Source organism: Doryrhamphus excisus, chromosome 7, assembly GCF_030265055.1.
Source record: "Doryrhamphus excisus isolate RoL2022-K1 chromosome 7, RoL_Dexc_1.0, whole genome shotgun sequence".
Classification (NCBI taxonomy): Eukaryota; Metazoa; Chordata; class Actinopteri; order Syngnathiformes; family Syngnathidae; genus Doryrhamphus; species Doryrhamphus excisus.
The window spans coordinates 23169914-23192504 of NC_080472.1; the positions used below are offsets into that span (position 1 = coordinate 23169914).

Below are 22591 nucleotides of genomic sequence, written 5' to 3' on the forward strand. Positions count from 1 at the left end.
CATTTTGTGTTCAGTTGTGTTCTGTTCAGCCACACCACACACGGCATAGCCAGTTTCAATCATTCTTATCAGGTTCAAAGGTCAACTTGTTATCACCACACTGTGCTCTCTATCTGTTTTATCTGATATTATCTTTATTGTGTGTGTGGACTATTGATCACATGGACATCTATCAATGTCATGCACACTTATATATTTACAAATTGTTTCCATGATCAAATTTATTTCAATGTCATTTGTTTAGTTTTTGGCCCTGACCTTAATAACAATAATGAATCATTTTTATTTACTTTCCTTTCATTTTTGGGTATAGAATGGATGCACTCACTATTTAGCATTCATGGCTCCACAAATTCTCATTTTAAAAAAATATATAATATTATATCTATTTTATAAAATACTTTATTTAAATGTTAAGGTAATAGCGCCATAGGGAACCAAGTTGCTTCAGGACAATGTTGCTGTTCGCTGTTGCTAGCCGGACTGTTTATGCTACAGCACATTGACTGTAGACCTTTGCTATAGACCGGTAGCGGACTGCTGGCTACACAATGGCGGAGGAGGCGACTTTGATGAAAACTTCCTCCTTCATGGATCCTTTTAAAGGCTTTTTGTTGACGTATTTGATACCCGAGTCGTGTTACGACGAGTTCTTTATCAAATTCAACCTTTTGGACGGTAAGTTTGTTTGTTTGATAGCCGCGAGCTAACTCACATGAAACCGGAAGCGCACTTGTGGTAAGCTAGCAGTTCATTCAAAATAATCACGGAGCTCCCGCGGTGAAGTTGCTTTGCCACTGGACCTGTCGATATATATTTGCCTCCGCGTCCATAGTGGCAGTTCCCCCTCACTGTGTCGCACAACAAGTGAACAAGTGCCGCTCTGAACGCTGCTGGGGTATACCTGGAAACGTCAATAAATAACTCTTGTGTTGAAGAATGTTTGTTAAAAAAAAGAATTTCTCCTAAATCGAATTACCAATTAATTTTCAGTCCGTATTTACATGACCCGAAAGTTTTGGGGGAAAGAAGTTCTTTATTTTGTATATTTAAGATAGTGTGAACGATACAACGAAGCTAGCACAGCTAATATAGGAAGTAGTTTGGACTCTGTCACATGACCTGGAAGGGGAGGGGGTACAACTACTACCGGGTTGTACTACAATGCATTGGACTAGGCTGGACTAATTATTATTACTAATTATATGTAATAGTCTATATAAAATTTGGTAAAGGGGGCAGCTGGTGTAGATCCTGAGCAGGTTTACGGCTGAGACCAGAGGTCTTGGGGTCTATAAGGATGTATTGTTTTTTTTAAATAAATTCTCTTCTTACAACGGTATTTATTGACGGTCCCTAAGTATAAGCAACCAGCGGTTAGAGCTGCACTATTTGTGTGAGTGTATTCCAAGTTTTGCTGTGTTTTATGAAAAAAGATGAATGAATGGACACAATCATTCAGTATATATTTGTATGTATTGTCTGCTTCAAATGAATGAACATTTACTGTGGCTTCAATGTTATTTTGGTTATTTTTATACAACATTTATTGATTTTGTTTGTGTTATATTTTAGTTCCATGTCTGAAGATTCTGATCAGCAAAGGACTGGGGATAGGTATCATCCTCGGATCAGTGATGGGTAAATAAAATCAGTGATCTTTTAATGTTGCATCTTTAAGTTATTGAAAATATACATAAATATTTTATACAGAATATCCTTTTAAAGGGATAAATCTATTATGCAAATATTTCGGCCCCTTGTATTGAGTTGTGGACTCCAATAGAGCAGCAACACATGATAAGAAACAACACTGAAATATAAGAAAGACGACAGAAAGCTTTTTAGATCTTCTAGAATCTGCACGTATTCCAACTGTGTTTCCATTTAACTGTCACGCTATTTCTAAGAACTCTGACATTGCTGTGATTCACCAGGTAAATCCTCCACTTCTGTTCTTTTGTATGGAGTCTGTGGTCCCCAAAGGTTTGAGAACCTGTGTACTAGGGAACCCTATTATTGTGTCAACTACATATTTCAAAAAAGACCGTTTTACCGTTGAATTACCGTTGTGTTTGATTGCAGTGAAACTCCCTCAGATCTTAAAGATGATGGGGGCTAAGAGCGCCGAGGGTCTGAGCTTCCAGTCGGTGCTCCTGGAGCTGGTGGCCATCACGGGGACCATGGCCTACAGCATCACTAATGAGTTCCCGTTCAGGTTGGACCATATTGGATGTTTCTGTGTACATTTCAGTGTTTCCCACAGGACTGCAATCTATTTGTGGTGGGACATGTGTTTATTTTCAGGATTTTTTTAATGTCACAAATAAGCCTGTGATAATGTTTAATGTGGACCTCATTCAGGGAAGCCCACCACAAATGAGTGAATATACGGGAAACACTGCATTGACCTTAGCCATACTTTATTCATGTTTCCGACAGCGCTTGGGGCGAGGCGTTTTTCCTCATGCTGCAGACGATCACCATCGGTTTCCTCATTCAACACTACACAGGAAGAACCGGCAGAGGTTAGACCACACCCACCTTCACTCATTGGTCAAGCTCTAATTACCAGAATAAAGTCATGGTATTCTGATAATATAGTTGTGTATACAGCATGTACGAGGTGTGTCAGAAAAGTACCAGGAAGTACATTTTCCTACGAAATGGGACAAAAACCAAGATTTGGCAGTAACAGAGGTTTTCTTTGCATGTTGCACGTTTCTAACGTCCTTCGTGAAGACGTGCGGTGATGTATGGGCGGATGCAAGATGGTGGTTTGTGTTGCTAAGTGGCGGGAGGAAGGGTTGCCTGACTGCTTTGTGTTTTGCAGGTGGTGTTTTTGTGCTGGTGTACTTGGGGTTGCTGTTCCTGGTGCTGTCGCCAATCACTCCTACGTCCATGGTGACCACCATGCAAGCCTTCAACATGCCTGCCGTCATCGTTAGCAGGGTATGCTAACACAGCTCTACTATCACAATATTATTACTCATTGGCTTTTTTCATTTGCGCTAATCCAAAGAGTGGCAAAGTTGAGGTAGGTGGCCGGGGTTTCAAACCTCAGTGCGCCGCGGCCGCATTGTCCAAAACGTCCTTTTCAGGAAGTAACAGGCACAAGGTCAACATCATTGATGTGATAGGAAGAACATGCATTCCCAAAGCACATTTCTCCAAGGAAAAGGCGTGTGTCTGTGTTTGTCTTGCAGCTGATCCAAGCGGCCACTAACTTCCGGAATGGGCACACCGGCCAGTTGTCGGCCATTTCCGTCTTCCTGTTGTTTGCTGGATCACTAGCACGCATCTTCACATCACTTCAGGTAATCCTCATGTGTTCATTATTGGTGTCTTAGATATACTGCTTCCTTACATGGTCATCTAGGACTTATTTGTGGTAATACTGCCTTTTCTCTCACTGATACGACATTTGTGACATTGATTGTTGTACTTTTTCATTATTGAGAAAAAAGTTTTGCACTTGATGATCCACTACTATTCTACAACCTTTGCCCTGGAATATGGATATGTACGCATCAAGAAGGCCGTGTGCTGTTTCGTAGGAAACGGGCGACACCCTGATGGCGTTGACCTACGTGATCTCCTCGTGCTGCAACGGCCTCATCGCCCTGCAGGTGGCGTACTACTGGAACAGCTCCTCAGAGCGCAAGAAGAGGAAGAAGAGGAAGAAGAAAGATTAATAGTGAGAACGGTTACCGTATGCAGCTGTCATATACAGTCGTCCCTCGGCACATCGCCGTTCCAATTTGGCTGCGTCGCTCTATCACGGTTCATCCAAAATATATTCATAAATCACGCTGTTGTGTCGTAGTTCAGCCTCATTTGCGGAAGTGACGCCATGGAGGTGCAATCACTAAGGTAAACAAAGGAGCGTATCGGACACAGGATGTTTACCGTAATATAGATTATTAGTGTATATATGCGATAGATTATTGCCGTAGTTGTCCCCCACAGTAAACGTAGCGCTGTCAAAACATCTTTCTATAACATGTATAGTGCTTTGCAGCGTTGGCTCTATCACGGAACAGTGCAACTTTGACGCCATGGTCTTTCCTCCTTGTATTCATGTTTTTTTCCCCGTGTACGGGCGGAATAGCATCATTTTTCACAATACATTTATACGCTACTTTCAAGAGCAGTCATCCGCGAAACAATCACTGCAAAGAACAGAACCTGAGGTTGGTGTCCATCTGTCTCTGGTTCTCTGCACTTGCTTGGTCCATTGTTGTCTTAAACGCTCCTCTTTTGGAAATGAAATCCAACTCACGATATCACTTGGAGACTGTGAACATCCAGCAGCAACACGTTTTGGCATGATTAGTCTCCATGAAAATGATACTGAGCCGAGTTGACAATCTACGTCGAGAAGTGTTACCCCAACGACGTCACCTCCGGAAATGAGGCTGAGCTGTTAGCTACTTTGTCGTGGCTGGCGCCATCAACTACGTAGAAATGGCATTTTGGCAAATTTAACATTTTTTGTAAAATTGAAAAACGTAGAACATAATTACAAACGACACATAACATTTAAGTGAAGTTGGTGAATAATGTCGGACCTTTTTAAGGACATTTTTTTGCCTAACTGTAACAATTGTGGCAGAAAAATGTCAAAATGAATAGAAGTACAAACAAACATTGAAAAAGTGATATGGAGTATTCTACACCGGTCTCGTCTCGAGATGTCAGTAGGCCAAACACGCAAGAACCTCAGCTCATTGCCGGAACACCATACTGCAGGTTTAGCCTTCAATATGAACTTTATGGGATTAAAGATAGTTTTGCTTTATGAACGGGCGGGTATGCGCCTCCTGTTCCAGGCGCAGTGCAACTTTATTGTTCAAACCACACAACAGAAAGACAAAGGGCAAAGCCAAAAGACAGCGTTTGGTACAAATATTCCGGTTGTAAAGAACGAATCCAAAATCTATTTATCACGGGCGAACCGCGATGAACGAGGACTTCCTGTACGTCCTTGATACTTGGCCATCGTGATCATGGTGCAGTTACAATGCAAATATACATTCCTTTTTCTTTGACTTTTATGTCTAAACATTGAAGTGTACATGAAGCATTGTCTTTTTGATGATTTTATTGGTTGGTTGTTTTAACTTTCAACCCCAACTTCCTGTGACATGAGGAAAAGGAATATTGGGAGAATAAAGTTGTTGGACACAAAAGTTCTTATATATTTGCAACAAAAATGTGGAAAGCATTTCAAGTTGTTTACTTTGTGTTATTGTTATTGACTATTGATTATTGACCGCTGTCTCCTGAAGAACAATATTATGTGACTAAAGTTGTCATTTTCAACAAGTGAATGACAAGTATCATTGCTAGGATACAAGTGAACGATGCTGATGTCAAATGTATGATACATGTGTCGTTTTCAGGGTGTATTTCACTTCAATCACGTCTTGGAAAGAAACTATATCAAATATGTATTTGTGGGGGGAAAGGCAATTTTTATAGTTTTCGTATGTCACTCATCACGTCTTGAAAACAAACTTTAAAATATGTATTTATGGGTCGAAGGCTATTTTATATTTTTAAATGTTATAAATAAGTTATAATCATAATTATTTACATACTCAGCAATCCAATCATTTTTTTATCGTCCAATAATCACGTGACAAAAATGTTGACCTTTGAGTTGTTGGCGGGGAATAAAGAATAAAGGCCAGCAATGGCGGAAGTGTTTTTGCACCCAGGTTCCTCTTTCACGGATCCCTTTCAAGGGGATTTGTTGGCCTATTTTCTCCCGGAGTCGTGCTACGCTGCCTTTTTCCTGCAGTTCAACTTCTTGGACGGTAGGTGGGAGGTGACGCCTCCGCTCATTTGGCACAAACGCAAAAATAACCGCTAGCACAAAAAAGCTTGTGTGCGCGGAAGAAGGCATTGCTCGGTGACGATCAACGTCCAAGCCGGCATCACGACCAATCAGTGGTCAATCCGTAGGATGATTGACAGGTAAGCCCGCCCACTGTGACAGTCACGTATGCGTTTCATAAAAACGTTGAACAAATAAACAGGGTGTCCCAAAGACTTACACATACCGTACATAATCCTAAACTAGGGTTTTGTTGTAATTCCTTCAATTTGAAAATGTTTACAAACTTATTTTTATTGTTTTGCCTATATTTGTTTTGCATACCCTGCGTGTATGGTCTGGTTTTAGACCATAGAGGGCGCTGCAGGCACAATGTATGTAGAGGCGGGGGCAACTCCTGAAAGACTGGATTACAAATGCAAACAAACAATTAGTTTGTGTTATTAATTGCTTCCAGACCAATCAAATGTTGGAGGAGGATGCCATATTTTTTTTTTTAGAAAAACGAAAGTGTGTCATAATGTTTATGCCATTTTTGGATGCTTCTCATTCCCCTATTGAGTGTGTGTGAGGTTTCCTCCACTTTTTTTTCACCAGAAAAGTGCATTTGAAGCAAGTTTTAAAAAATGATAAAAAAACGACATACTAACCCCTTACGTTTTTTGTCAAAAATCATCCAATTCAAACTCTGGCATTTTATGCCATTTTTGGATGCTTCTGGGGCCCCTGTTGAGTGTGTGTGAGGTTTCCTCCATTTATTTCACCAGAAAAGTGCATTAGAAGCAAGTTGAAAAAAAATGAAAAAACGACATGCTAACCCCTTACGTTTTTTGTCAGAAATCCTCGCCCTCAAAGTCTGCCATTTTATGCCATTTTTGGATGCTTCTGGGGCCTCTGTTGAGTGTGTGTGAGGTTTCCTCCATTTATTTCACCAGAAAAGTGCATTTGAAGCAAGTTGAAAAAATGGAAAAAAAACGACATACTAACCCCTTACGTTTTTTGTCAGAAATCACCAAATTCAAACTCTGGCATTTTATTCCCTTTTTGGGTGCTTCTGGGGCCCCTGTTGAGTGTGTGTGAGGTTTCCTTTGTTATTTTCACCAGAAAAGTGCATTTTCAGCAAGTTGAAAAAATTGAAAAAAACGACATACTAACCCCTTACGTTTTTTTCAAAAATCAACACCCTCAATCTTTGGCGTTTTATGCCATTTTTGGGTGCTTCTGGGGCCCCTGTTGAGTGTGTGTGAGGTTTCCTTTGTTATTTTCACCAGAAAAGTGCATTTTCAGCAAGTTGAAAAAATTGAAAAAAACGACATGCTAACCCCTTACGTTTTTTTCAAAAATCACAAAATTTAAAACTGGCATTTTATTCCCTTTTTGGGTGCTTCTGGGCCCCCTGTTGTGTGTGTGTGAGGTTTCCTTTGTTATTTTCACCAGAAAAGTGCATTTTCAGCAAGTTGAAAAAATTGAAAAAAACGACATACTAACCCCTTACGTTTTTTTCAAAAATCACAAAATTTAAAACTGGCATTTTATTCCCTTTTTGGGTGCTTCTGGGCCCCCTGTTGTGTGTGTGTGAGGTTTCCTTTGTTATTTTCACCAGAAAAGTGCATTTTCAGCAAGTTGAAAAAATTGAAAAAAACGACATACTAACCCCTTACGTTTTTTTCAAAAATCACAAAATTTAAAACTGGCATTTTATTCCCTTTTTGGGTGCTTCTGGGCCCCCTGTTGAGTGTGTGTGAGGTTTCCTTTGTTATTTTCACCAGAAAAGTGCATTTTCAGCAAGTTGAAAAAATTGAAAAAAAACGACATACTAACCCCTTATGTTTTTTTCAAAAATCACAAAATTTAAAACTGGCATTTTATTCCTTTTTTGGGTGCTTCTGGGCCCCCTGTTGAGTGTGTGTGAGGTTTCCTTTGTTATTTTCACCAGAAAAGTGCATTTTCAGCAAGTTGAAAAAATTGAAAAAAACGACATACTAACCCCTTACGTTTTTTTCAAAAATCAACACCCTCAATCTTTGGCGTTTTATGCCATTTTTGGGTGCTTCTGGGCCCCCTGTTGAGTGTGTGTGAGGTTTCCTTTGTTATTTTCACCAAAAAAGTGCATTTTCAGCAAGTTGAAAAAATTGAAAAAAACGACACACTAACCCCTTACGTTTTTTTCAAAAATCACAAAATTTAAAACTGGCATTTTATTCCCTTTTTGGGTGCTTCTGGGGCCCCTGTTGAGTGTGTGTGAGGTTTCCTTAGTTATTTTCACCAGAAAAGTGCATTTTCAGCAAGTTGAAAAAATTGAAAAAAACGACATACTAACCCCTTACGTTTTTTCAAAAATCAACACCCTCAATCTTTGGCGTTTTATGCCATTTTTGGGTGCTTCTGGGGCCCCTGTTGAGTGTGTGTGAGGTTTCCTTTGTTATTTTCACCAGAAAAGTGCATTTTCAGCAAGTTGAAAAAATTGAAAAAAACGACATACTAACCCCTTACGTTTTTTTCAAAAATCACAAAATTTAAAACTGGCATTTTATTCCCTTTTTGGGTGCTTCTGGGCCCCCTGTTGTGTGTGTGTGAGGTTTCCTTTGTTATTTTCACCAGAAAAGTGCATTTTCAGCAAGTTGAAAAAATTGAAAAAAACGACATACTAACCCCTTACGTTTTTTTCAAAAATCACAAAATTTAAAACTGGCATTTTATTCCCTTTTTGGGTGCTTCTGGGGCCCCTGTTGAGTGTGTGTGAGGTTTCCTTTGTTATTTTCACCAGAAAAGTGCATTTTCAGCAAGTTGAAAAAATTGAAAAAAACGACATACTAACCCCTTACGTTTTTTTCAAAAATCAACACCCTCAATCTTTGGCGTTTTATGCCATTTTTGGGTGCTTCTGGGCCCCCTGTTGAGTGTGTGTGAGGTTTCCTTTGTTATTTTCACCAGAAAAGTGCATTTTCAGCAAGTTGAAAAAATTGAAAAAAACGACATACTAACCCCTTACGTTTTTTTCAAAAATCACAAAATTTAAAACTGGCATTTTATTCCCTTTTTGGGTGCTTCTGGGGCCCCTGTTGAGTGTGTGTGAGGTTTCCTTTGTTATTTTCACCAGAAAAGTGCATTTTCAGCAAGTTGAAAAAATTGAAAAAAACGACATACTAACCCCTTACGTTTTTTTCAAAAATCACAAAATTTAAAACTGGCATTTTATTCCCTTTTTGGGTGCTTCTGGGGCCCCTGTTGAGTGTGTGTGAGGTTTCCTTTGTTATTTTCACCAGAAAAGTGCATTTTCAGCAAGTTGAAAAAATTGAAAAAAACGACATACTAACCCCTTACGTTTTTTTCAAAAATCACAAAATTTAAAACTGGCATTTTATTCCCTTTTTGGGTGCTTCTGGGGCCCCTGTTGAGTGTGTGTGAGGTTTCCTTTGTTATTTTCACCAGAAAAGTGCATTTTCAGCAAGTTGAAAAAATTGAAAAAAACGACATACTAACCCCTTACGTTTTTTTCAAAAATCACAAAATTTAAAACTGGCATTTTATTCCCTTTTTGGGTGCTTCTGGGCCCCCTGTTGAGTGTGTGTGAGGTTTCCTTTGTTATTTTCACCAAAAAAGTGCATTTTCAGCAAGTTGAAAAAATTGAAAAAAACGACATACTAACCCCTTACGTTTTTTTCAAAAATCACAAAATTTAAAACTGGCATTATATTCCCTTTTTGGGTGCTTCTGGGGCCCCTGTTGAGTGTGTGTGAGGTTTCCTTTGTTATTTTCACCAGAAAAGTGCATTTTCAGCAAGTTGAAAAAATTGAAAAAAACGACATACTAACCCCTTACGTTTTTTTCAAAAATCACAAAATTTAAAACTGGCATTTTATTCCCTTTTTGGGTGCTTCTGGGCCCCCTGTTGAGTGTGTGTGAGGTTTCCTTTGTTATTTTCACCAGAAAAGTGCATTTTCAGCAAGTTGAAAAAATTGAAAAAAACGACATACTAACCCCTTACGTTTTTTTCAAAAATCACAAAATTTAAAACTGGCATTTTATTCCCTTTTTGGGTGCTTCTGGGCCCCCTGTTGAGTGTGTGTGAGGTTTCCTTTGTTATTTTCACCAGAAAAGCGCATTTTCAGCAAGTTGAAAAAATTGAAAAAAACGACATACTAACCCCTTACGTTTTTTTCAAAAATCAACACCCTCAATCTTTGGCGTTTTATGCCATTTTTGGGTGCTTCTGGGCCCCCTGTTGAGTGTGTGTGAGGTTTCCTTTGTTATTTTCACCAGAAAAGTGCATTTTCAGCAAGTTGAAAAAATTGAAAAAAACGACATACTAACCCCTTACGTTTTTATCAAAAATCACAAAATTTAAAACTGGCATTTTATTCCCTTTTTGGGTGCTTCTGGGGCCCCTGTTGAGTGTGTGTGAGGTTTCCTTTGTTATTTTCACCAGAAAAGTGCATTTTTATCAAGTTGAAAAAATTGAAAAAAACCACATACTAACCCCTTACGTTTTTTGTCAGAAATCACCAAATTCAAACTTTGGCATTTTATGCCATTTTTGGATGCTTCTGGGGCCCCTGTTGAGTGTGTTTGAGGTTTCCTCCATTTATTTCACCATAAAAGTGCATTTGAAGCAAGTTGAAAAAATGAAAAAAAACGACATACTAACCCCTTACCTTTTTTGTCAGAAATCCTCGCCCTCAAAGTCTGGCATTTTATGCCATTTTTGGGTGCTTCTGGGGCCCCTGTTGAGTGTGTGTGAGGTTTCCTCCATTTTTTTCACCAGAAAAGTGCATTTGTAGCAAGTTGAAAAAAAAAAAAACGACATACTAACCCCTTACGTTTTTTGTCAGAAATCACCAAATTCAAACTCTGGCATTTTATGCCATTTTTGGGTGCTTCTGGGGCCCCTGTTGAGTGTGTGTGAGGTTTCCTTTGTTATTTTCACCAGAAAAGTGCATTTTCAGCAAGTTGAGAAAATTGAAAAAAACGACATACTAACCCCTTACGTTTTTTTCAAAAATCACAAAATTTAAAAATGGCATTTTATTCCCTTTTTGGGTGCTTCTGGGCCCCCTGTTGAGTGTGTGTGAGGTTTCCTTTGTTATTTTCACCAAAAAAGTGCATTTTCAGCAAGTTGAAAAAATTGAAAAAAACGACATACTAACCCCTTACGTTTTTTTCAAAAATCACAAAATTTAAAACTGGCATTTTATTCCCTTTTTGGGTGCTTCTGGGCCCCCTGTTGAGTGTGTGTGAGGTTTCCTTTGTTATTTTCACCAGAAAAGTGCATTTTCAGCAAGTTGAAAAAATTGAAAAAAAACGACATACTAACCCCTTACGTTTTTTTCAAAAATCAACACCCTCAATCTTTGGCGTTTTATGCCATTTTTGGGTGCTTCTGGGCCCCCTGTTGAGTGTGTGTGAGGTTTCCTTTGTTATTTTCACCAGAAAAGTGCATTTTCAGCAAGTTGAAAAAATTGAAAAAAACGACATACTCACCCCTTACGTTTTTTTCAAAAATCAACACCCTCAATCTTTGGCGTTTTATGCCATTTTTGGGTGCTTCTGGGCCCCCTGTTGAGTGTGTGTGAGGTTTCCTTTGTTATTTTCACCAGAAAAGTGCATTTTCAGCAAGTTGAAAAAATTGAAAAAAACGACATACTAACCCCTTACGTTTTTTTTCAAAAATCACAAAATTTAAAACTGGCATTTTATTCCCTTTTTGGGTGCGTCTGGGCCCCCTGTTGAGTGTGTGTGAGGTTTCCTTTGTTATTTTCACCAAAAAAGTGCATTTTCAGCAAGTTGAAAAAATTGAAAAAAACGACATACTAACCCCTTACGTTTTTTTCAAAAATCACAAAATTTAAAACTGGCATTTTATTCCCTTTTTGGGTGCTTCTGGGGCCCCTGTTGAGTGTGTGTGAGGTTTCCTTTGTTATTTTCACCAGAAAAGTGCATTTTCAGCAAGTTGAAAAAATTGAAAAAAACGACATACTAACCCCTTACGTTTTTTTCAAAAATCAACACCCTCAATCTTTGGCGTTTTATGCCATTTTTGGGTGCTTCTGGGCCCCCTGTTGAGTGTGTGTGAGGTTTCCTTTGTTATTTTCACCAGAAAAGTGCATTTTCAGCAAGTTGAAAAAATTGAAAAAAACGACATACTAACCCCTTACGTTTTTTGTCAGAAATCACCAAATTCAAACTCTGGCATTTTATGCCATTTTTGGGTGCTTCTGGGGCCCCTGTTGAGTGTGTGTGAGGTTTCCTTTGTTATTTTCACCAGAAAAGTGCATTTTCAGCAAGTTGAGAAAATTGAAAAAAACGACATACTAACCCCTTACGTTTTTTTCAAAAATCACAAAATTTAAAAATGGCATTTTATTCCCTTTTTGGGTGCTTCTGGGCCCCCTGTTGAGTGTGTGTGAGGTTTCCTTTGTTATTTTCACCAAAAAAGTGCATTTTCAGCAAGTTGAAAAAATTGAAAAAAACGACATACTAACCCCTTACGTTTTTTTCAAAAATCACAAAATTTAAAACTGGCATTTTATTCCCTTTTTGGGTGCTTCTGGGCCCCCTGTTGAGTGTGTGTGAGGTTTCCTTTGTTATTTTCACCAGAAAAGTGCATTTTCAGCAAGTTGAAAAAATTGAAAAAAAACGACATACTAACCCCTTACGTTTTTTTCAAAAATCAACACCCTCAATCTTTGGCGTTTTATGCCATTTTTGGGTGCTTCTGGGCCCCCTGTTGAGTGTGTGTGAGGTTTCCTTTGTTATTTTCACCAGAAAAGTGCATTTTCAGCAAGTTGAAAAAATTGAAAAAAACGACATACTCACCCCTTACGTTTTTTTCAAAAATCAACACCCTCAATCTTTGGCGTTTTATGCCATTTTTGGGTGCTTCTGGGCCCCCTGTTGAGTGTGTGTGAGGTTTCCTTTGTTATTTTCACCAGAAAAGTGCATTTTCAGCAAGTTGAAAAAATTGAAAAAAACGACATACTAACCCCTTACGTTTTTTTTCAAAAATCACAAAATTTAAAACTGGCATTTTATTCCCTTTTTGGGTGCGTCTGGGCCCCCTGTTGAGTGTGTGTGAGGTTTCCTTTGTTATTTTCACCAAAAAAGTGCATTTTCAGCAAGTTGAAAAAATTGAAAAAAACGACATACTAACCCCTTACGTTTTTTTCAAAAATCACAAAATTTAAAACTGGCATTTTATTCCCTTTTTGGGTGCTTCTGGGGCCCCTGTTGAGTGTGTGTGAGGTTTCCTTTGTTATTTTCACCAGAAAAGTGCATTTTCAGCAAGTTGAAAAAATTGAAAAAAACGACATACTAACCCCTTACGTTTTTTTCAAAAATCAACACCCTCAATCTTTGGCGTTTTATGCCATTTTTGGGTGCTTCTGGGCCCCCTGTTGAGTGTGTGTGAGGTTTCCTTTGTTATTTTCACCAGAAAAGTGCATTTTCAGCAAGTTGAAAAAATTGAAAAAAACGACATACTAACCCCTTACGTTTTTTTCAAAAATCACAAAATTTAAAACTGGCATTTTATTCCCTTTTTGGGTGCTTCTGGGGCCCCTGTTGAGTGTGTGTGAGGTTTCCTTTGTTATTTTCACCAGAAAAGTGCATTTTCAGCAAGTTGAAAAAATTGAAAAAAACGACATACTAACCCCTTACGTTTTTTTCAAAAATCACAAAATTTAAAACTGGCATTTTATTCCCTTTTTGGGTGCTTCTGGGGCCCCTGTTGAGTGTGTGTGAGGTTTCCTTTGTTATTTTCACCAGAAAAGTGCATTTTCAGCAAGTTGAAAAAATTGAAAAAAACGACATACTAACCCCTTACGTTTTTTTCAAAAATCACAAAATTTAAAACTGGCATTTTATTCCCTTTTTGGGTGCTTCTGGGGCCCCTGTTGAGTGTGTGTGAGGTTTCCTTTGTTATTTTCACCAGAAAAGTGCATTTTCAGCAAGTTGAAAAAATTGAAAAAAACGACATACTAACCCCTTACGTTTTTTTCAAAAATCACAAAATTTAAAACTGGCATTTTATTCCCTTTTTGGGTGCTTCTGGGCCCCCTGTTGAGTGTGTGTGAGGTTTCCTTTGTTATTTTCACCAAAAAAGTGCATTTTCAGCAAGTTGAAAAAATTGAAAAAAACGACATACTAACCCCTTACGTTTTTTTCAAAAATCACAAAATTTAAAACTGGCATTATATTCCCTTTTTGGGTGCTTCTGGGGCCCCTGTTGAGTGTGTGTGAGGTTTCCTTTGTTATTTTCACCAGAAAAGTGCATTTTCAGCAAGTTGAAAAAATTGAAAAAAACGACATACTAACCCCTTACGTTTTTTTCAAAAATCACAAAATTTAAAACTGGCATTTTATTCCCTTTTTGGGTGCTTCTGGGCCCCCTGTTGAGTGTGTGTGAGGTTTCCTTTGTTATTTTCACCAGAAAAGTGCATTTTCAGCAAGTTGAAAAAATTGAAAAAAACGACATACTAACCCCTTACGTTTTTTTCAAAAATCACAAAATTTAAAACTGGCATTTTATTCCCTTTTTGGGTGCTTCTGGGCCCCCTGTTGAGTGTGTGTGAGGTTTCCTTTGTTATTTTCACCAGAAAAGCGCATTTTCAGCAAGTTGAAAAAATTGAAAAAAACGACATACTAACCCCTTACGTTTTTTTCAAAAATCAACACCCTCAATCTTTGGCGTTTTATGCCATTTTTGGGTGCTTCTGGGCCCCCTGTTGAGTGTGTGTGAGGTTTCCTTTGTTATTTTCACCAGAAAAGTGCATTTTCAGCAAGTTGAAAAAATTGAAAAAAACGACATACTAACCCCTTACGTTTTTATCAAAAATCACAAAATTTAAAACTGGCATTTTATTCCCTTTTTGGGTGCTTCTGGGGCCCCTGTTGAGTGTGTGTGAGGTTTCCTTTGTTATTTTCACCAGAAAAGTGCATTTTTATCAAGTTGAAAAAATTGAAAAAAACCACATACTAACCCCTTACGTTTTTTGTCAGAAATCACCAAATTCAAACTTTGGCATTTTATGCCATTTTTGGATGCTTCTGGGGCCCCTGTTGAGTGTGTTTGAGGTTTCCTCCATTTATTTCACCATAAAAGTGCATTTGAAGCAAGTTGAAAAAATGAAAAAAAACGACATACTAACCCCTTACCTTTTTTGTCAGAAATCCTCGCCCTCAAAGTCTGGCATTTTATGCCATTTTTGGGTGCTTCTGGGGCCCCTGTTGAGTGTGTGTGAGGTTTCCTCCATTTTTTTCACCAGAAAAGTGCATTTGTAGCAAGTTGAAAAAAAAAAAAACGACATACTAACCCCTTACGTTTTTTGTCAGAAATCACCAAATTCAAACTCTGGCATTTTATGCCATTTTTGGGTGCTTCTGGGGCCCCTGTTGAGTGTGTGTGAGGTTTCCTTTGTTATTTTCACCAGAAAAGTGCATTTTCAGCAAGTTGAGAAAATTGAAAAAAACGACATACTAACCCCTTACGTTTTTTTCAAAAATCACAAAATTTAAAAATGGCATTTTATTCCCTTTTTGGGTGCTTCTGGGCCCCCTGTTGAGTGTGTGTGAGGTTTCCTTTGTTATTTTCACCAAAAAAGTGCATTTTCAGCAAGTTGAAAAAATTGAAAAAAACGACATACTAACCCCTTACGTTTTTTTCAAAAATCACAAAATTTAAAACTGGCATTTTATTCCCTTTTTGGGTGCTTCTGGGCCCCCTGTTGAGTGTGTGTGAGGTTTCCTTTGTTATTTTCACCAGAAAAGTGCATTTTCAGCAAGTTGAAAAAATTGAAAAAAAACGACATACTAACCCCTTACGTTTTTTTCAAAAATCAACACCCTCAATCTTTGGCGTTTTATGCCATTTTTGGGTGCTTCTGGGGCCTCTGTTGAGTGTGTGTGAGGTTTCCTTTGTTATTTTCACCAGAAAAGTGCATTTTCAGCAAGTTGAAAAAATTGAAAAAAACGACATACTAACCCCTTACGTTTTTTTCAAAAATCACAAAATTTAAAACTGGCATTTTATTCCCTTTTTGGGTGCTTCTGGGCCCCCTGTTGAGTGTGTGTGAGGTTTCCTTTGTTATTTTCACCAGAAAAGTGCATTTTCAGCAAGTTGAAAAAATTGAAAAAAACGACATACTAACCCCTTACGTTTTTTTCAAAAATCAACACCCTCAATCTTTGGCGTTTTATGCCATTTTTGGGTGCTTCTGGGGCCCCTGTTGAGTGTGTGTGAGGTTTCCTTTGTTATTTTCACCAGAAAAGTGCATTTTCAGCAAGTTGAAAAAATTGAAAAAAACGACATACTAACCCCTTACGTTTTTTCAAAAATCACAAAATTTAAAACTGGCATTTTATTCCCTTTTTGGGTGCTTCTGGGCCCCCTGTTGAGTGTGTGTGAGGTTTCCTTTGTTATTTTCACCAGAAAAGTGCATTTTCAGCAAGTTGAAAAAATTGAAAAAAACGACATACTAACCCCTTACGTTTTTTTCAAAAATCACAAAATTTAAAACCGGCATTTTATTCCCTTTTTGGGTGCTTCTGGGGCCCCTTTTGAGTGTGTGTGAGGTTTCCTTTGTTATTTTCACCAGAAAAGTGCATTTTCAGCAAGTTGAAAAAATTGAAAAAAACGACATACTAACCCCTTACGTTTTTTTCAAAAATCACAAAAATTAAAACTGGCATTTTATTCCCTTTTTGGGTGCTTCTGGGCCCCCTGTTGCGTGTGTGTGAGGTTTCCTTTGTTATTTTCACCAGAAAAGTGCATTTTCAGCAAGTTGAAAAAATTGAAAAAAACGACATACTAACCCCTTACGTTTTTTTCAAAAATCACAAAATTTAAAACTGGCATTTTATTCCCTTTTTGGGTGCTTCTGGGTCCCCTGTTGAGTGTGTGTGAGGTTTCCTTTGTTATTTTCACCAGAAAAGTGCATTTTCAGCAAGTTGAAAAAATTGAAAAAAACGACATACTAACCCCTTACGTTTTTTTCAAAAATCAACACCCTCAATCTTTGGCGTTTTATGCCATTTTTGGGTGCTTCTGGGGCCTCTGTTGAGTGTGTGTGAGGTTTCCTTTGTTATTTTCACCAGAAAAGTGCATTTTCAGCAAGTTGAAAAAATTGAAAAAAACGACATACTAACCCCTTATGTTTTTTTCAAAAATCACAAAATTTAAAACTGGCATTTTATTCCCTTTTTGGGTGCTTCTGGGCCCCCTGTTGAGTGTGTGTGAGGTTTCCTTTGTTATTTTCACCAGAAAAGTGCATTTTCAGCAAGTTGAAAAAATTGAAAAAAACGACATACTAACCCCTTACGTTTTTTTCAAAAATCAACACCCTCAATCTTTGGCGTTTTATGCCATTTTTGGGTGCTTCTGGGGCCCCTGTTGAGTGTGTGTGAGGTTTCCTTTGTTATTTTCACCAGAAAAGTGCATTTTCAGCAAGTTGAAAAAATTGAAAAAAACGACATACTAACCCCTTACGTTTTTTCAAAAATCACAAAATTTAAAACCGGCATTTTATTCCCTTTTTGGGTGCTTCTGGGGCCCCTTTTGAGTGTGTGTGAGGTTTCCTTTGTTATTTTCACCAGAAAAGTGCATTTTCAGCAAGTTGAAAAAATTGAAAAAAACGACATACTAACCCCTTACGTTTTTTTCAAAAATCACAAAAATTAAAACTGGCATTTTATTCCCTTTTTGGGTTCTTCTGGGCCCCCTGTTGCGTGTGTGTGAGGTTTCCTTTGTTATTTTCACCAGAAAAGTGCATTTTCAGCAAGTTGAAAAAATTGAAAAAAACGACATACTAACCCCTTACGTTTTTTTCAAAAATCACAAAATTTAAAACTGGCATTTTATTCCCTTTTTGGGTGCTTCTGGGCCCCCTGTTGAGTGTGTGTGAGGTTTCCTTTGTTATTTTCACCAAAAAAGTGCATTTTCAGCAAGTTGAAAAAATTGAAAAAAACGACATACTAACCCCTTACGTTTTTTTCAAAAATCAACACCCTCAATCTTTGGCGTTTTATGCCATTTTTGGGTGCTTCTGGGCCCCCTGTTGAGTGTGTGTGAGGTTTCCTTTGTTATTTTCACCAGAAAAGTGCATTTTCAGCAAGTTGAAAAAATTGAAAAAAACGACATACTAACCCCTTACGTTTTTTTCAAAAATCACAAAATTTAAAACTGGCATTTTATTCCCTTTTTGGGTGCTTCTGGGCCCCCTGTTGAGTGTGTGTGAGGTTTCCTTTGTTATTTTCACCAGAAAAGTGCATTTTCAGCAAGTTGAAAAAATTGAAAAAAACGACATACTAACCCCTTACGTTTTTTTCAAAAATCAACACCCTCAATCTTTGGCGTTTTATGCCATTTTTGGGTGCTTCTGGGCCCCCTGTTGAGTGTGTGTGTGGTTTCCTTTGTTATTTTCACCAGAAAAGTGCATTTTCAGCAAGTTGAAAAAATTGAAAAAAACGACATACTAACCCCTTACGTTTTTTTCAAAAATCACAAAATTTAAAACTGGCATTTTATTCCCTTTTTGGGTGCTTCTGGGCCCCCTGTTGAGTGTGTGTGAGGTTTCCTTTGTTATTTTCACCAGAAAAGTGCATTTTCAGCAAGTTGAAAAAATTGAAAAAAACGACATACTAACCCCTTACGTTTTTTTCAAAAATCAACACCCTCAATCTTTGGCGTTTTATGCCATTTTTGGGTGCTTCTGGGCCCCCTGTTGAGTGTGTGTGAGGTTTCCTTTGTTATTTTCACCAGAAAAGTGCATTTTCAGCAAGTTGAAAAAATTGAAAAAAACGACATACTAACCCCTTACGTTTTTTTCAAAAATCACAAAATTTAAAAATGGCATTTTATTCCCTTTTTGGGTGCTTCTGGGCCCCCTGTTGAGTGTGTGTGAGGTTTCCTTTGTTATTTTCACCAAAAAAGTGCATTTTCAGCAAGTTGAAAAAATTGAAAAAAACGACATACTAACCCCTTACGTTTTTTTCAAAAATCACAAAATTTAAAACTGGCATTTTATTCCCTTTTTGGGTGCTTCTGGGCCCCCTGTTGAGTGTGTGTGAGGTTTCCTTTGTTATTTTCACCAGAAAAGTGCATTTTCAGCAAGTTGAAAAAATTGAAAAAAACGACATACTAACCCCTTACGTTTTTTTCAAAAATCAACACCCTCAATCTTTGGCGTTTTATGCCATTTTTGGGTGCTTCTGGGCCCCCTGTTGAGTGTGTGTGAGGTTTCCTTTGTTATTTTCACCAAAAAAGTGCATTTTCAGCAAGTTGAAAAAATTGAAAAAAACGACATACTAACCCCTTTCGTTTTTTTCAAAAATCACAAAATTTAAAACTGGCATTTTATTCCCTTTTTGGGTGCTTCTGGGGCCCCTGTTGAGTGTGTGTGAGGTTTCCTTTGTTATTTTCACCAGAAAAGTGCATTTTCAGCAAGTTGAAAAAATTGAAAAAAACGACATACTAACCCCTTACGTTTTTTTCAAAAATCACAAAATTTAAAACTGGCATTTTATTCCCTTTTTGGGTGCTTCTGGGGCCCCTGTTGAGTGTGTGTGAGGTTTCCTTTGTTATTTTCACCAGAAAAGTGCATTTTCAGCAAGTTGAAAAAATTGAAAAAAACGACATACTAACCCCTTACGTTTTTTCAAAAATCGCAAAATTTAAAACTGGCATTTTATTCCCTTTTTGGGTGCTTCTGGGGCCCCTGTTGAGTGTGTGTGAGGTTTCCTTTGTTATTTTCACCAGAAAAGTGCATTTTCAGCAAGTTGAAAAAATTGAAAAAAACGACATACTAACCCCTTACGTTTTTTTCAAAAATCACAAAATTTAAAACTGGCATTTTATTCCCTTTTTGGGTGCTTCTGGGCCCCCTGTTGAGTGTGTGTGAGGTTTCCTTTGTTATTTTCACCAAAAAAGTGCATTTTCAGCAAGTTGAAAAAATTGAAAAAAACGACATACTAACCCCTTACGTTTTTTTCAAAAATCACAAAATTTAAAACTGGCATTTTATTCCCTTTTTGGGTGCTTCTGGGCCCCCTGTTGAGTGTGTGTGAGGTTTCCTTTGTTATTTTCACCAGAAAAGTGCATTTTCAGCAAGTTGAAAAAATTGAAAAAAACGACATACTAACCCCTTACGTTTTTTTCAAAAATCAACACCCTCAATCTTTGGCGTTTTATGCCATTTTTGGGTGCTTCTGGGCCCCCTGTTGAGTGTGTGTGTGGTTTCCTTTGTTATTTTCACCAGAAAAGTGCATTTTCAGCAAGTTGAAAAAATTGAAAAAAACGACATACTAACCCCTTACGTTTTTTTCAAAAATCACAAAATTTAAAACTGGCATTTTATTCCCTTTTTGGGTGCTTCTGGGCCCCCTGTTGAGTGTGTGTGAGGTTTCCTTTGTTATTTTCACCAGAAAAGTGCATTTTCAGCAAGTTGAAAAAATTGAAAAAAACGACATACTAACCCCTTACGTTTTTTTCAAAAATCAACACCCTCAATCTTTGGCGTTTTATGCCATTTTTGGGTGCTTCTGGGCCCCCTGTTGAGTGTGTGTGAGGTTTCCTTTGTTATTTTCACCAGAAAAGTGCATTTTCAGCAAGTTGAAAAAATTGAAAAAAACGACATACTAACCCCTTACGTTTTTTTCAAAAATCACAAAATTTAAAACTGGCATTTTATTCCCTTTTTGGGTGCTTCTGGGCCCCCTGTTGAGTGTGTGTGAGGTTTCCTTTGTTATTTTCACCAGAAAAGTGCATTTTCAGCAAGTTGAAAAAATTGAAAAAAACGACATACTAACCCCTTACGTTTTTTTCAAAAATCAACACCCTCAATCTTTGGCGTTTTATGCCATTTTTGGGTGCTTCTGGGCCCCCTGTTGAGTGTGTGTGAGGTTTCCTTTGTTATTTTCACCAAAAAAGTGCATTTTCAGCAAGTTGAAAAAATTGAAAAAAACGACATACTAACCCCTTTCGTTTTTTTCAAAAATCACAAAATTTAAAACTGGCATTTTATTCCCTTTTTGGGTGCTTCTGGGGCCCCTGTTGAGTGTGTGTGAGGTTTCCTTTGTTATTTTCACCAGAAAAGTGCATTTTCAGCAAGTTGAAAAAATTGAAAAAAACGACATACTAACCCCTTACGTTTTTTTCAAAAATCACAAAATTTAAAACTGGCATTTTATTCCCTTTTTGGGTGCTTCTGGGGCCCCTGTTGAGTGTGTGTGAGGTTTCCTTTGTTATTTTCACCAGAAAAGTGCATTTTCAGCAAGTTGAAAAAATTGAAAAAAACGACATACTAACCCCTTACGTTTTTTCAAAAATCGCAAAATTTAAAACTGGCATTTTATTCCCTTTTTGGGTGCTTCTGGGGCCCCTGTTGAGTGTGTGTGAGGTTTCCTTTGTTATTTTCACCAGAAAAGTGCATTTTCAGCAAGTTGAAAAAATTGAAAAAAACGACATACTAACCCCTTACGTTTTTTTCAAAAATCACAAAATTTAAAACTGGCATTTTATTCCCTTTTTGGGTGCTTCTGGGCCCCCTGTTGAGTGTGTGTGAGGTTTCCTTTGTTATTTTCACCAAAAAAGTGCATTTTCAGCAAGTTGAAAAAATTGAAAAAAACGACATACTAACCCCTTACGTTTTTTTCAAAAATCACAAAATTTAAAACTGGCATTATATTCCCTTTTTGGGTGCTTCTGGGGCCCCTGTTGAGTGTGTGTGAGGTTTCCTTTGTTATTTTCACCAGAAAAGTGCATTTTCAGCAAGTTGAAAAAATTGAAAAAAACGACATACTAACCCCTTACGTTTTTTTCAAAAATCACAAAATTTAAAACTGGCATTTTATTCCCTTTTTGGGTGCTTCTGGGGCCCCTGTTGAGTGTGTGTGAGGTTTCCTTTGTTATTTTCACCAGAAAAGTGCATTTTCAGCAAGTTGAAAAAATTGAAAAAAACGACATACTAACCCCTTACGTTTTTTTCAAAAATCACAAAATTTAAAACTGGCATTTTATTCCCTTTTTGGGTGCTTCTGGGCCCCCTGTTGAGTGTGTGTGAGGTTTCCTTTGTTATTTTCACCAGAAAAGTGCATTTTCAGCAAGTTGAAAAAATTGAAAAAAACGACATACTAACCCCTTACGTTTTTTTCAAAAATCAACACCCTCAATCTTTGGCGTTTTATGCCTTTTTTGGGTGCTTCTGGGCCCCCTGTTGAGTGTGTGTGAGGTTTCCTTTGTTATTTTCACCAGAAAAGTGCATTTTCAGCAAGTTGAAAAAATTGAAAAAAACGACATACTAACCCCTTACGTTTTTTTCAAAAATCACAAAATTTAAAACTGGCATTTTATTCCCTTTTTGGGTGCTTCTGGGGCCCCTGTTGAGTGTGTGTGAGGTTTCCTTTGTTATTTTCACCAAAAAAGTGCATTTTCAGCAAGTTGAAAAAATTGAAAAAAACGACATACTAACCCCTTACGTTTTTTTCAAAAATCACAAAATTTAAAACTGGCATTTTATTCCCTTTTTGGGTGCTTCTGGGCCCCCTGTTGAGTGTGTGTGAGGTTTCCTTTGTTATTTTCACCAGAAAAGTGCATTTTCAGCAAGTTGAAAAAATTGAAAAAAACGACATACTAACCCCTTACGTTTTTTTCAAAAATCAACACCCTCAATCTTTGGCGTTTTATGCCATTTTTGGGTGCTTCTGGGCCCCCTGTTGAGTGTGTGTGAGGTTTCCTTTGTTATTTTCACCAAAAAAGTG

At 37.7% G+C, this 22591-nt stretch overlaps 2 protein-coding genes across 3 annotated transcripts in view; both read left to right on the top strand.

Annotated features, from left to right (window-relative positions):
- Nucleotides 1-484: 484 nt before the first annotated feature.
- mpdu1b (mannose-P-dolichol utilization defect 1b) lies at nucleotides 485-5190 on the top strand. The gene is made up of 7 exons (XM_058078250.1): nucleotides 485-678; nucleotides 1576-1641; nucleotides 2086-2218; nucleotides 2443-2528; nucleotides 2834-2952; nucleotides 3207-3317; nucleotides 3558-5190. The coding sequence occupies exons 1-7, from the start codon at nucleotides 552-554 to the stop codon at nucleotides 3693-3695; spliced, it is 780 nt and encodes a 259-aa protein (XP_057934233.1). The 5' UTR covers nucleotides 485-551; the 3' UTR covers nucleotides 3696-5190.
- Nucleotides 5191-5673: 483 nt separating this feature from the next.
- The window catches only part of LOC131132524 (mannose-P-dolichol utilization defect 1 protein-like), a 66733-nt gene continuing 49815 nt past the window's right edge, over nucleotides 5674-22591 (top strand). The window contains exon 1 of one of the 2 annotated variants that reach the window (XM_058078251.1): nucleotides 5674-5822. In XM_058078251.1, coding sequence (XP_057934234.1) covers nucleotides 5699-5822 — 124 coding nt within the window. In that variant the 5' untranslated portion in view covers nucleotides 5674-5698. The other variant, XM_058078252.1, reaches the window with a different exon arrangement.